Source organism: Eutrigla gurnardus, assembly GCF_963514095.1.
Source record: "Eutrigla gurnardus genome assembly, chromosome: 10".
NCBI lineage: Eukaryota > Metazoa > Chordata > Actinopteri > Perciformes > Triglidae > Eutrigla > Eutrigla gurnardus.
The window spans coordinates 3,867,536-3,883,489 of NC_139924.1; the positions used below are offsets into that span (position 1 = coordinate 3,867,536).

General features: G+C 42.9%; 1 protein-coding gene across 3 annotated transcripts in view; it reads right to left on the reverse strand.

Annotated features, from left to right (window-relative positions):
• Positions 1–1,142: 1,142 nt before the first annotated feature.
• Positions 1,143–15,954, reverse strand: part of LOC311020128 (fibroblast growth factor 12-like) — a 63,358-nt gene continuing 48,546 nt past the window's right edge. For 2 of the 3 annotated variants that reach the window (XM_084020001.1, XM_084020003.1), the window contains exons 2-5: positions 9,315–9,422; positions 6,078–6,181; positions 3,589–3,787; positions 1,143–2,650 (exon numbers count right to left, since the gene is read on the reverse strand). In XM_084020001.1, coding sequence (XP_083876127.1) covers positions 2,502–2,650; positions 3,589–3,787; positions 6,078–6,181; positions 9,315–9,422 — 560 coding nt within the window. In that variant the 3' untranslated portion in view covers positions 1,143–2,501. The remainder of the gene's footprint in view (positions 2,651–3,588; positions 3,788–6,077; positions 6,182–9,314; positions 9,423–15,954) is intronic. The other variant, XM_084020002.1, reaches the window with a different exon arrangement.

Here is a 15,954-nt window from a genome sequence, read left to right on the forward strand (position 1 = left end):
GAGTCAGAGAACATCCCGATTACCAGGTTTCTTCAACACATCACAGGGAGAAAGTCTGCAGACGTGTAGCAGCTTGTACAGGCTGCATGATGAATGCAACAGGAAACACCTTTACGGCACGTTACAGATATGAGGAGTCGGTCGCCTGCAGGCTGAAGAGTTCTCTTACGTTTGTTTCAATGATTGAATATTTGATTCGTGTGCAGATTTAAATGAAACATTGATCTGTCATTAATAAAAGGGAACCATTCACGTCGTCTGCTTGTAAAGCATTGTTCACATAAAATGTGCACAACCAACCCCCCCCCCCCATCCCTTTAAAATTAAAAGTGCACCAATCAGAGCGCAGCATGCCTGATTGCATCACAACAACATGTTGGTCTGCAGTACTGCAGAAACATAAAAAAAATGTACAATCGTGTTCAAAGAAGGACGAAGTGTGAACGCTTTGAATAAATGCTGAGTCATTTATCAGCAGATTAATATCCCTCAGCAGGTTCTAGCATATATCATGTCTCATAGACCTGGACAGACCAGATCCCAGAGCAGCTTCCTACTCAGACCGGATCATAGTTACACAACAGCTCTTAGTGTCTCCATTAATCATTCAAACCCCTCAAACATCTGCATGGGAGCACTTTTGAAAAAAAAAAAACCATCATGCAATATTTCTGTCCGCCGCTTCCCTCATAACGTCGTGAAACATTCAGACCCTGAACGCAGCACGACGACAGAACGAGGAGGCTTTTTCGTTCTGTTTTAGTCCTGAGTTCTTCACATTCCTGATCATCATCAGAGTTTACATCCAGCTGCTTCCCGCCAGAGATAATCCACCACATCAGTGCTTAGTCAACGTTTTTGATGTATCATCACTCGTCTCTTTCACTACGTTTTTAGAAAAAACTTCTGTCTTTAAAGTAGACTTATTCATTTATGGCAAAATAGTTTCACATCTGAATCACCTTTAATCAACATTATCTCTCAACAACTAAACTACCAGCAGCAGTGAGGGGTCATGGCGCACCCCCCCCCCCCCCCCCCCCCCCTTCACTCTCACGCTGCTCTCTCGCCAAAATAAAGAAAACAATAAAATAGGGATGCACTAAAACTGATGTGAATTATTGAGCTGATTCCAATCAAACAGCTGGATCAGTTATCATTCATTCAGTTCTATGTGTGTTATTATGTCAGCAGCAGGCCGGTCGCCCTCACGGCTGAAATGATGACAAACACCTCCCTTTTGGAGAGGTTTCATAGCAACCAGCTCTACAGTCACTGCCAAGTACAACAACACACGTAGTCAAGCAGCTTCATCAACAGATGGTCAGGGAATCTCTAAAGAATCAGCAAGGTGTTTGCACCTTCTAATAATCTTAATTGTTTCATATGGTAGCACTTTTCTAAAAATAGAAAAAACGTTGATCGCAATATTATATTATTTTCTGAATGCACTGAATGCAGTATAATTGTCCATTTACGTGTGAATTTATTCTAGAAACCAAACCTCTGGATGGATTATCTCAGTGAAGCAGATTTCAAGTGTTTTTTCAGAGAAAGTAACTGAAAATGTTTTTTTTTGTGTAAAAACCCGATAGATCGGTCTAAAGACAGGAATGTGAAGTTCATGCAGAGAAGTTTGTAGAAACAACGCAAGCTCTCAGGACTCTGCACCTGGGCATTTCTAGAAACCAGTGGGCTGAATTGAAATCACAAAACATGAACCGGATCACTTGCCAGACCTGCTCCTCCGGTCCCAGCGGAACAGGAAGTCTTTCAGCGGTCCTTCCTCTCTGAAGCTTTTTATCGGCAGTGTCAGCAACCAAAACCCCACGACTCAGCGAGAAACAAATAGGTTGTGGCGACTGAAGAACAGAAAACACTCTTCTCTCTGATTGGACAGAACAACACGCAGGAGGAGAAGAAGAAGAAGAAGAAGAAGAAGAAGAAGAAGAAGAAGAAGAAGAGGAAGAAGAAGAAGAAGAAGAAGAAGAAGAGGAAGAAGAAGAAGAAGAAGCGCAGCATGTTGAAAGTGCGAAAGTTTTTGCATTCATTAAGAAATGAAAGGAAGTGAAGTTTCTACATGGCTTAAAGCTTCAGAGTTCTCAGCGCACGCTCAGCTCGGAAAACATTTTTGTCACTGTGACGATGATGATGATGATTACAACGTGGCGATGAAGAAAAGGTGTGATAGCCTCCGGACGCCGTACCAGCAGGGCTTTTTGCATAAAATGTAAATCACCATCATCAACATCCTGATTTTTTTCATTTTCAAACACCCCCCCTTCCCCTCCCCCTTTAAATATTTCAACATGAGCAAGAAGATTTTTCCCGTTTTTATGATTTTTTTGTTTGTTTGTTTTTCTTTGTTTTCGTTGTTTTTTTTTTGTTATCGTCGTCATGGCGGGTTGTCGTTGGTGTGGTTGTAGTTGCTGAACAGAGAGGGAGTGTTAAAATGGGAGTTCGCCGCCTCCTCCTCCTCCTCCTGTGGGGGGCGCTGCAGGCTATGATCTGTCCTGCTCTGTGCAGTCCTCCTGCTGCTCTTCCTGCGGCTCCAGGCCCCTCCGCTCCTCGCTGTTCATCGTCGGGCTCCGCGACGACTTCAGCAGCTTCTCCTCGAGCTCGTGCAGCGACGGCTCCTTATACATGCAGACTGCAGGGGGGGAGGGGGAGGAAGAGGGGGGAGAGAGGGGGAGGAAGAGGGGGAGACGTCACTCAAGTAACATTACAACAGTCTGAGGTTAAAATACTAAAAACTAGAAACTAATCAACAAAGACGAGGCAAATGAGAACCATTTAGAAGAAAAGGGAGAGAGGTTAAAGGACGTGGAGGAAGAGGAGGAGATGGACAGATGGAGAGGAGGAAGGGGAAGGTAATTGTTGACAGATATTTTTAAATGAAGATGGGGGAGGAGGGGGAGACAGAGCAGCTGAAAGCAGAGACGGAGCTTCATGTTCCCTGTTAAACCTCCATCTGTGATATTAGAGCTTCAGCTTGTCCTCAGACTTCCTGCAGGACGACCTCTGCTGCTCCACCTCATCACCATCAACATGACCATCTTCCCGCGGTGAGTTCAGGTGCTGCAGCCAATCAACTCGCGGTGAGTTCAGGTGCTGCAGCCAATCAACTCGCGGTGAGTTCAGGTGCTGCAGCCAATCAACTCGCGGTGAGTTCAGGTACTGCAGCCAATCAACTCGCGGTGAGTTCAGGTGCTGCAGCCAATCAACTAGCGGTGAGTTCAGGTGCTGCAGCCAATCAACTCGCGGTGAGTTCAGGTGCTGCAGCCAATCAACTCGCGGTGAGTTCAGGTACTGCAGCCAATCAACTCGCGGTGAGTTCAGGTACTGCAGCCAATCAACTCGCGGTGAGTTCAGGTACTGCAGCAAATCAACTCGCGGTGAGTTCAGATGCTTGATTCTTTTCTGAAAGGAGGACTGTGATTGGTCTAACCGTAGTCACATATTCTTTCTACTTGTTAGCTCTCAGTAACTGTATTTGTCAGTTTTTTTCTCTCTCTTTTAATGCTAAGCTGTTTTGCAGTATTCAAGCTAAGCTAGGCTAACCAGGGACAGAGACAGTAGGCGTCTCACCTTCGATGGGTCTGGGGACGAAGTGTGAGCAGGGTTTGGTCTTCTTCACCCGGTTCCCCTTCATGATGACTCCGTCCTTGTTAAGACCCAGGAACCAGGCCCGGCCCGACTCATGCTGCCGGTACAGCGTGGACGAGTAGATGACGTAGTAGTTCTCAAACACCGACTCCTTGAACTTACACTCGGCTGTGAACACATCCTGACACGCACACACACCAAGAAAACGCCTCGTATTTTAATTTGAATACTTCACATGGTCCAATAAGTTTAAGAAAAGCAACTCCCATAGAGTATAATAGCAAACATGAATATAGTTATTTTCATTAGACTGGGAAACAGCTTGGTAGGAATATTGTGTTTTCCAGAATATTTCATGTGTGGAAACGTAGTGAGTGTTGCCTCACTGGAGAGAAATCAGCTGTTAGCACTGAAACTCACGTCCATGCAAACTTAAAAGGAAATTTGGCACATTGAACAGGTGTGTGTTTGTGTGTATGTGTGTGTGTGTGTGTGTGTGTGTGTGTGTGTGTGTGTGTGTGTGTGTGTGTGTGTGTGTGTGTGTGTGTGTGTGCACTCTGGATATAGCAGGTGCTCAAGGAGGAGCTGAGAGCCAATCAGAGCAGAACAAACCCACACAAAGCAGAGAACATGCTCTGACATTTAACATTCAGTTTAGGTTTTAAAGTATAAAAGAACAATCTAACAATGATAATGATGATGATATTCAGATGTCTTAAGCCACACATGACCATTGTGTTACGTCATAATCAAGACCTAATAAAAGATAGAATTGTGTTTAGTCAGAATCAGAATCAGAATTCCTTTATTGTCCCTCAACGGGGAAATTTGTTTGCCACAGCAGCTACAACGAGCAGGCTACACAAAAAAATGGCTGCCCTTCTGAGCATCTTGCTACGTTGACTTGGATGGGAATGTGCCTTCTACTCATTATTTATCATGTCATCACAACTTCCCATTCTTCCATTGTGCTACAGGGCCACCTCACTAGTCCAGGTCCTGTATGTTAACACTGGATTCAGAACATTTCATGGTTGTGGTCACATTTGAACCGTAGCTTCCTGTTAGCACAGATCTACTGTATCATCTCCATCATCACTCTCTCCCCCCATCACTCCATCTCATTCTCTATGCTGCGCACACGGCAACTGAAGAATTGCATTTTAAAGTTTTATGGAAGGAGAGGACATGATTTATGCATGAAGGATGGACTCGGTGAGGCGAAGCGGGGACTAGCAGTCTAAACTGCAGGCTGATCCTGTTCATTATTACCATTAATAACTATTATTGTTTGTTTCTAAACTGCACATTAAAATTGAGCAACCAATATGTGACGGTACTCATTCCAGGGTTGTTTTTTTTTATTATTTATAAAGTAAAAATGTTTGCTTAAGAAGCAGCACAATAATGCAATACAGGCGAACATGGTCTAATAATTATTCAATTGTAAAAATACCACTGCCCGCAACCCTGAATACAGATAAGCGGTAGAAAATGGATGGATGGATGGAATACCTCTGCAAACTGAAAATACTGATTTACAAATATCAAATATCTCAGTTACTAAAATCAATCAATCTGCATCAAGATGAATATCTTCCATCTTCTTTAACTTGAAAAGGTTTGTCACACACAGGTTTTCAGTTCCACTGTTAAAGTTTTCAGTTTAAAGTTTGTGATATGACATTGTAAATTAAATTGAATCATTAAATTGTTAAAGTTTTTAGTCTGCTTAGATGTAAAAAACCATCTAGCTGCTTCTAGTCCATCATCCATCCATCCATCCATTTTCTACCGCTTATCCTGTATTCAGGGTCGCGGGGGGGCTGGAGCCCATCCCAGCTGTCATTGGGCGAAGGCAGGGTACACCCTGGACAGGTCACCAGTCCATCGCAGGGCCGACATGTAGAGACAGACAACCATTCACACTCACATTCACACCTACGGGCAATTTAGAGTCTTCAATGAACCTATCCCCATCCTGCATGTCTTTGGACTGTGGGAGGAAGCCGGAGAACCCGGAGAGAACCCACGCTCACACGGGGAGAACATGCAATAGTCCTTCATCAGTTTATGGGAAAAGATTGCGTGGCTGCTTCACAGGAAAATCTCTTCAGCTGGTTCAGATAAACATTGTGTCACATGGGAAAGCTGCTGGCCACCTTCTTCACAGTTCAAGCCCCCCAATCCCAAACAAAGAGTCAACACTGCTTCACTACGAAGCAGCTGCAGTCTGGAGATGTATACGTTTAGGAGTTATCCTAGTTTTCATCTGGTTAACAAGAAATTACTGGATGTCTACATAATAAAACATTTATTTTCTAGTATATTCAAGTAGTTGCTTCCTGTTTTAGCACAAGATCCTAGAATCACACGTTGTATATTTTCTGGACTCTGCTTGCAGCTTGAGATGATTTCAAAGCCGGAGAACAAACTAAATGATTAACTGAAGAAAAGAGAGCTTTTCTTACTGATGTGTAGAGGAACCCCTCTGCGTTCATGGCCACGTAGAGTGCAGCCTTCACTCCCTGGATGGCCACAACCCTCAAACCTACTGGGATCAGGTTAAACAGAGCTGCAGGGCGAGAGACAGAGAGACAGCTAGTTATTTATTTAACCCCAAAACATATTCTTGTGTCAGAGATTGATTGAACAATAGCGACGATATAATCATATAAAACAACTGAGTAATAAATACAAAGTGTTTAAGAAGTAACACCCGTGCAAAATAGACCAGCAGTAAGAGTCATTTCAATTCAGTAAAATAAAAAAGTAAAGTCGAAGAAGTGAACTGCAACAACATAAGACTAAAAACAAATAAGAGTAAAATATGAAGTGAATTTGCTGTATAAATCAAATGGCTTTTTATTAATATCCATTTTGGAATCGTTTGTCACTTTCTGTTATTCATCATCCCTATTTTTTAATGATTTTTACATTAATTGTATTTCTTTTTTCTGTTTAATACCTGTGTTGTTTGTTTTTTGTATGTTATGCAATGAAAGGTACTATATCAATAAGTGTATTATTATTACTATTATACAGTTAGTTACTAAAAGATAAATGCAGTATAATAAGTAAACCAAAATAGAAAAATAATATTGGCAATGATAATAACAAAAGGAAGAAAAAGCTTTATTGTAGACGATATTGAAATGAAATATTGTATGATGTTGAAAAAGCAATATTGCAAATGCTATGGAACTCATTCCTCTCAGTGTTTAAGCTGTAATTCCTGCAGGAGGAGGAGGAGTTAAACAGTGTGATGGCCGCTGGCATAAACCCTTCTGTGGTGTTCTGTGGTTCACCTCGGTGGAGGAAGCCACTGAAATGAATTCACGTCAGAATTCATCTCGAACAAAAATGTCCATTTTCTTTCAAACTAATGAAACTAATCTCGCATTCTCCTAAAGAAAACTCAAATATGTTCTACATATGTGTAAATCTGCTCGTTAAAACCCTGCTTCGTGTGACGCCTCCAGCCGATAAGGTGAGAGAACTGACGGTAAAGAAACCAGAGAGAGGGAGGAAGTGATGAGGGTGATTTTAATCCTCGGGGACAGAGAGCTGCAGTGTGGGTGAGGATGAAGAGGAGGAGATGGAGGAGGAAGAGGCCTGTGGCAATGGCTGCTGCTAATCCTCCTTTATTTAACTCAGACACAGAGATGATCTGAGAGAGAAAGAGAGAGAGAAAGAGAGAGGGGGGGGGGGATCCAAAACGTCTCCTCCTCCTCCTCCTCTTCTTCTTGTTCTCTTTCTGCTTCTCGTTTCCAAACCATAGGATTTAAAAGATGCAGAATCTATAATCCTGAGCTCATCCAGCCGCTCGCAGAGCTCCAACAGAAACAAACAGATACATATTTTTAATATTCACATTCATTACTGACGTGTCATCAAACGTCTGCTCAGATTCATCCCCATGTTTACTTCTTCTATGGTCACATACTTCCCCATTTAAATCCTGACAATTATGTTGCGATGCAACACGCAGAAAGCGTTTCCCATGAATGTTTCCCAAGGACACTGAAGAGGAAATGCACGTCAACGCTGTTTTTTTTAATACAAGTTTAACTATTTTAAATATCTTGGCATATTTAGCTGTCTATACACTTTGAATTGTGTAAAAATGTCAACGTGAAGCTTTCATCTTGCCGTTACTCTAGTTTACGATCAACGTTGTTAGACCTATTTAAGGGGGGCTGGAGCTCCCCTTAATTGTTCCCAAGCCAAATGATTTGGCTTTTTATTTATTTTTGAAAAATGTACTTATTTCGTCTTAATTTAGGAATAATCTGATAGTGATGAAAGGGTATACATAGAGTTTTAGGATTATAGCATCATAGTCTGTAGAAATAATATACTTTAGAAAGAAGCATTTCTGTCAAACCTATTTGTCTTTTTGTTTTTGATTTTTTTTTTACACACTGTTTCCTCATTTTGCCGGAACAAATCTATAATGAATACATACAAAATACAGTTATTTGGGTAAAGTTCATATTGATGTTGTCAGATTTCACTGTGACCTTTAAAACCAGTCTTGGTTTATTCTACTGTGTTCTTTATGACAGAAACATTACTGAACAGAATCCCACTCTGATTGGACCAATCTACAGGACAGTAACTGGTGTAATTAAAGTCCATTCTTTAGACCTGCAGCTTCTCTAATGGAGAGAGGAATTAGATACGCTATCACTTTAAGACACATTTACATCATCAGGTTCTAAGTATGCAGCTTTAATGTGTCTAAAAGTTAACATGACAGTAACTCTTGTTCAACACAAGAGAATGGAAGAAGACCATGTCTATTGCTTTTAACTGGTTATAGCTTGACTTCTTCACTGGTTGTAGTTCTAATAAAAAGATGCTTCTCCTGGGGGCTAAGCCCCCCTGTCTTTAAAGCCTAGTGACGTCCCTGGTTCAAGGTAATTCCAAAACTTAAATTAAACCTCAAATCCAGCGGCGACGGTACTCGTAAGCTCCATGAATATTCATTACGAATGTGACTCTGTCATCACACGCATACAGGAAGGTGAGGAAAAAATGCATCGAATGGAATTAAAAAAGGCTAATTGTAGAAACGATCCTGCTCTTAAAGGAGCACCAACAAGTGAATATACATTTCAAATGATGACAACAGCAGACTCTTCATCAAACACTGAAGATGATGAAGACGAAGATGGCAACCCCTTATCATGATCTTATAAGCAACCCCGTTCCTTCCCCTCCTTTACGAAGACCATGCCCACACGTACCAAAACCATCATTTTTTCACGGTTTTCTGGTCAGGACAATCTACTCATGTAATTCCAAACACTTCCAGACGAGGTGGGTGGAGAAGTGAACACGCCATGACCACACCCAGGGGCACCTTAATAGCACTTGAGGCCCCTGGGCTATGGAGATTTTTGAGGCCCCCCTCTACCCCCTCTTTTCCTTTTCTGGATGTGAACACTCTTTCTCAACGCACCTCCGACCGTCTCCTCGACCGACTCGATTCCCCTCTATCATCATCATTATTGTTAATATTATTATTATTAAGAGGCCCCTGATTGATCGAGGACCCTGGCTGAAGCCCAGGTATGCCCATGCATTAAGGTGCCTCTGACCACACCCATTCAGGGGACAGGAAGTGTATTCTACTGGTAAACTTGTAATGGGTCCTCTTTCCTATAGAGCATCTTTGGTTCGGGCTTGTGTTGTTGACTCACTGTAGTCGCTGTTCTCGTCCTTGTTTCCACTGATGGCTCCATCAGGCTGCATCTGCAGGAAGAATCCCTGCTCGCTGAAGAGACGCGTCACGATGCCCTTCAGCTGCTCTGAAACACAGCAACAACACACACTTTATTAAGCACGCACAGCAGCTCGACTGGGATCAGTCCACTCCTCACACATTCATTATTGAGACGGTGTTACTCTTCTTCTCTGTCTTCATGCTTTTCCTGTTCCCCTATGTTCATATCTGTAACTACTGATATCACGCTTCATCTCCTTTATCTTCACTAATTATCTCCTCTATTTATATCATCTCATCTATTTTCATCTATTTGTATTATATAGAATACCATTCCTATATCATTTTATAAATCTTCCCCCATTTAAACTCTTGTATCCTTTCATGTCATCTCATATCCTCTAATCTCATTTTATCTCCTTCACCTGTAATCTAATTTTATCTGACCTTACTTGATTCTAAACTAATCCGCTCCCATCTGCACTCTCATTTTAAATCATCTCATTCATCTACTCTATCTTTTCTCATATTAATAGTAATTTAATCTCTATAATCTTTTCTTTGATTGTGTCTAATATCCTTTCTGGTGTTATGTCTTTTGACATTATTAATATTATGATTATTATTTATATGTAATAATACACTGCTCAAAGAAAGAGGAAACAGTGGCATGGATACAAAACGTCCCATAGGTCCCAATTGGATTGAGGTCAGGGGAACGTGAGGACCAGTGAATGGCATGCCACATGAGGCCAGGCTACTCACAGCACCAGGAGGAACTAGAGCTTAGATCAGGCCCAAAAAATCCAGCCCGACCCTACCCAAGCCACATTCTGTCCAAGCCCGGCCCGGCCCATTATAGGAATACTTCAGCCATTTGCATTAAGCTTTGTATGGTTAGAAACCCGGTAGAATGTTTAAATGGTCGTTCATCATTCCCACATTTTCCCAGAGACAGAGATCTCCATGCTTCTATTCTGAAAAAGAGCCTCCGATGATGCAAATATCCTCATGTTGCATCATCGGAGGCTCTTTGGTTAGAGGGATGGGGACTACAAAACTAGTTCCTCATGTTTTCAACCCGCCTAAAGGGAGCAGCACCCATTGAGACAACAGACCTGTTACAGATCAGCGGTGGGACCCACTGAGACTACAGACCTGTTACAGACCAGTGGTGGGACCCACTGAGACTACAGACCCATTACAGACCAGTGGTGGGACATACTGAGACTACAGACCTGTTACAGACCAGTGGTGGGACATACTGAGACTACAGACCTATTACAGACCAGTGGTGGGACCCACTTAGACTACAGACCTATAACAGACCAGCGGTGGAACCCACTCAGACTAAAGACCTGTTACAGACCAGTGGTGGGACCCACTGAGACTAGACCCGTTACAGACCAGTGGTGGGACCCACTGAGACTACAGACCTGTTACAGACCGGTGGTTGGACCCACTGAGAGGACCAGACTTGACGCTGTGTGACAGAGTTAGAAATAACCTGTTATGAATTTCTACAAAATAGACATGCTTGTCTTATAAACACGTATACTGTGATTTTGGAGCCACCTGGTGGGTTAATAGCGCAATTGCACAGTCAGATTCCTCTTTACGTGCCGTGCAGTACGTGCCTCTGTAGAGTAAAATACTCCCGAGCTGGAGGTGGGTACATGTGCGCGATGCTGCATTCAATGTTTCTGTCTATAATGTTCGAAGGGGTTTGAAACCATGAGTAGCATGTATTTTTCTACTAGGACTACTAGCATGTAAACTGAAAGTTATAGACGTTTTTGTGCCGAAATAGTAACTTTATGAACGAGTAATTTACACGTGCCGCTAATGCTACTTAGCTAGCCATGCGCTTGCTAGCTTGCTCCCGGTGCAATATTCCGTTGTTATTACTTATTAATTTTTCTACTTCTCATCACACAGATCTGAATGTTTGCAGCTGCATAATATTGTGGATACTGACTGTGTTTTGCTGATTTCTGTACTAGGTAGGCTTTGTTAAATGTGATTTTTATTATCTCAATGTAAGGTTTCTGTACCAGGTGAGCTTTGTTAACAAAAACCTGTTGCATTATATAGTACAACAAAATTTTCTGTTCATTGTCTATGGACAAAATGTGTATTTACATGTTTCTGAGGTCTTTATTGTAAATGTAAAAGAGAAAAGCTCTCATTGGCAGAGAATAGTCAGATGACAGTCATACATATCATTACCACTATACGATCACGTTTGTTTATACTGAAGAGTATGGAATTAGACTGTTATAATACTGAATTGTATTTTATATGAGTCTTTTGTAATGGAAGAGGAAAATACTCCTGAGCTGGAGATCTGAATGTTTGCAGCTGCATAACATTGTGGATATTGACTGTGTTTTGCTGATTTCTGTACCAGTAAAAGGGAACCAGACTGGGAGCAAATCCTGTGTGGCTGTCGTCCTTCCTGCACCATAGACAAGAAAGAGGGTACATCCACCGTAGAACCACGCAAATACGCAACCCGTTACAGCTGCACCAGCGTCAAGTCTCACAATTGCTTTGAGGATTTCTTCCTGGTACCTAACAGCAGTCCGAGTCTCCACATTTTGTCTGGAGAAAGGAAGGAAGCTGCTTTGTATCTTGTTGGTAAGTCAGAAACTAATTTTAGATTTGGGGTTAGGCATTCTGTGAGCTAGTTGTAACATTTAGTCTTGTCTAGATATCCTGTTGTTTACATTGTTGTGAAGCTGATATTACTGAGTGGGCAATCACCTAGTTTCAGCCAGTAGCCAACTGTAGTGAATAAACTTATTGGAGGGAGGGGTCTCAATCTGCGCATGAGGTAAACTGAGCACTGTTACTACAGCGTCAGCTGCAGCGTCAGGACAGCAGAACGAAGACAAGGGAGTCTATCTGTGGTAGTCCATCGAGGAAGTCCATTGAGGTAGGCATAACATCTCAACCCCCTCCCATCACAGCCATGTGTCCTATCCCAGTCAGGACATCAAACTGGAGAAGATTTTACCAGAGACCCTTCGCTCGAGGCTGTAACCCATCCAATCTCTGCTACCCACCATTCTCCACTGGTACGGAACTTGAAGTACTAGGGGGGCTTTGGAACTGCCAGTCCGCAGTCAAGAAGGCGGACACCATTTCAGCGTATGCCTCCCTGCAGTCTCTCCACTTCCTGGCCCTCACGGAGACCTGGATCACCCCAGAAAACACTGCCACTCCAGCTGCTCTTTCACCTGCCTACTCATTTTCACACTCCCCAAGACAAACAGGGCGAGGAGGAGGAACTGGGCTCCTCATCTCACCCAGGTGGTCCTACCAGGTCCTTCCTCTGGACCACCAACCCTGATCTACACTTGAATTCCACGTCGTCTCTGTCATCCTTCCTTTCAAGCTCAACATCATAGTGATCTATCGCCCACCCGGTCCTTTCGGTGACTTTTTAGATGAGATGGATGCCCTCCTGAGCTGCTCCCCTGATGATGGTACACCACTCGTCGTCCTCGGTGACTTCAACATCCACCCAGGAAAGCTGCACTCATCTGAATTGCTTGACTTCTTCTCCACATTTGACCTCACACTCTCCCCCTCTCCACCCACTCACCGGGCCGGGAACCAACTTGACCTTGTCTTCACAAGATCCTGTGGCATCTCGGCACTCTCTGTTACCCCCCTCACCGTGTCTGACCACCACTTTGTGACTTTCTCCCTCCCCATGAAGCCCACCACATCCCTCCCCTTTACGCCTCGAACTGTCACTAGCCGTCGCAACCTGAAACCTGAACCTTGCTTTTCCCTCTCCATTGCACCTGTATGTTTCAGATTGCTATCCCTGTTTATCCGACTTGGTGTTAAACTGTTCTGATTAAGTGTTCCCTTCATTTTTTGAGAATTTTTTTTATCATAATTGAATCACTCGTACCTTCTCATTTTATCTCCCGTCCCCTGTAATCCGATTTCATCTGAATTTATCTAATCGCTGTATCATCGTATTTGATCTCATATCATTGCATCGGCCCTCTTTTCTCATGTTGTGTCATTTCACCTTTAATTTCACTAATCTTATCTTACCTCCCTTTTTATCATCTCATTCCATGCCACTGTGTCACTTCTCCTGTAATCCTTCTCTCCTCTCTCTCCTTCTCCAGTCATCTAACATCTCATCTAGTGTCACCTCATCTCGTAATTTCTCAGATCTTCTCTAATTTCCTTTTCTTGAGTTCTCACCTCAGCTATGCCCAGGTCTGAGGATGTAAACATGATGGAGAGATGCTCCAGAAGACAATGTGATAGAACTCAACTCTGGCAGAAATAGACCAAAGCACAGAGGCTGTGGAGCAGCCTGCTGTGCTACTCAACATTCACGTTGATAGACAGGCAGACAACTGACAATAAGACAAGACAACAGTTTACACATTTTTTACCTCAAGTTCTCATCTCCAATCGATTGAGTCGTTACATTGCAAATATAAATATCCCAGCTGGACTCTTCTTTGCTGCTGTTGCAAGCTGCATTTCTCCTCTGTTAGCTAGGCTAGCGGTTTCCCTCTGCTTCCAGCCTTTATGCTAAGCTAGGCTAAACACATCCTGAAGTGACTCAGTAGAAGATAACAGACAAAAAACAAGATGGCGAAGGCCAAAAATCAAGATTTTTTTTCCAAGCATAGAAAAACACAGCTCCACTCCAAGAAAGTGAGGGACGTTGTCCTCCAGAGGACTTTTGTTCCTCTGAGACTATTAAATGTAGGGTCGTCAAAAAAATTGATACTCAATAAATAATCAGTACTAAAAATTAGTAACGGATTCAATCAGATTCAACCAACACCACGGTCTTTATGGGGACTTCAGAGAGTCAGTAAAGCTCCTGTTTCAATAATATTGAAGTTTTAAATTATCCGATCTGATGAGTTATCCTAATGCTAGCAGCTAACGGCTAAAAACAGTAGGCCTAACGTAATGACGCAGCTAGGCAGCTTACGTCATCAGTCCTTCCCGTCTCACATTGAGACATTCATTTAACAGGATAACGCAATAATGTGTGTCTGAAAAGTCAACCAGCTACCAGACAGAACCAGTACCACCCTGCTCTACCAACTCTATTAGACCAGCAATGAAAATATGGTGCCAAGTCACCAGAAACACAGGAAATTAACAGACTGTAGCTTAATACATATAATATAAATAACAACAAGACAACATGAGCTTCACACAACCATACCAAGGAGGAACATGGCGGTTGAGGAAAAGGTAGCAACTCTCAAAGCAACAGAGGTGAAAATACTGTACTTTGTACCAAAAAATAAAGCAGAATTGGCAGACAACCGTTTGGTTCCCATAGCTGATCTCCACCAAGACCCTCCAGCTTTGAAGTCAGGGGACATTGGTTGGATGGCAGGATGGGCTATCAAGAGTTACAACGCCACATTTGAACATCCCAACTGGAATGGCTTCATGAAATCCATACATCAAACTGAATGCAAGAAAAAGTCCCTCATTGAGTTTCTTCCAATCATTGAGGGTGACCCAAACGAGTACAGAACCATCTACACTACTCTAATGGAGTGCCTACGCAGTCTCCTGCCGTCATCACGATTGACATGCCAATATGGCTGAAAGCAACTCAGATACTGTAGTTCTCCAGTCTGACTTGCTCATCATCACTAGACTAGGAGGGTTTCATCTCCTGAAAAGCTTCCTAGGCTCTATCGGGGTTATTATGGCAGACTCAGGGCTGCAAGAGCTGATACAGCTAGTTTACCCAGGCAGCAACACTGCAGAACACATTTTCTCAGGCAGCGCTTATGCTAAGGCCATCCGGTTTCACCTTCTTGCATCAGCGGCAATTACCAAGTTTGTGCTGAAAGATGTTGCGTTCAGCGAGCAGGACTATGAAGACATGGAGAACTTCATCAGGACTGCAAAAGAAATGAAAAGAGGTAATTTGACATTTCCCTAATCTGTGTCTCAAACTATCTCAGAGTATGCAGAATTATATTTTATCTTGTTATGTAGTAATACAATTAAAACTGTCTATCGCTAACAGGTTCCATGGACACACCAAGGATAGTCACTGTGTTCAAGGAGAGGATGGAGGAGAGGTTGAAAACTTTGTCTAAGGCTGGAAGGACACCTGCACTCTGGGTCTGGTACTATGACAGAATCGATCTAATCAAGGTATTTATCAGGAGTGAGCATGTCCCAGAGCACACAGGTCACCTCAGCTGCATCATTGGAATGCTGAACACCTTTGCAGCAGCAGGGCACCATCAGTACGCAAAGGGAGCAAGGCTCTATGTACAACTAATGCAGCAGTGACAGGACTGTCCCATGTTCCAGGAAACTCAAGTTCACTGTGTATGGCAACCATGTAGTCCGGTTCTCAGACTATGAGTGGTCAGGCACATAGACTGACATCACAATAGAAACCACACTCATGTGTAAGGCCAAATCCTCAGGCGGTTTAAGCAGAGGGCAGTTCCGGAACAAATCTGCTTACAAGTGTTGGGTTCAGACTCTCAACCACTTCTCATTCATTCATTAGGAGCTTGAAGGAGTAATGAACAAACGTGGGGTACCTATGCACACAGACATTACAAGAGCCCAGATGGAGA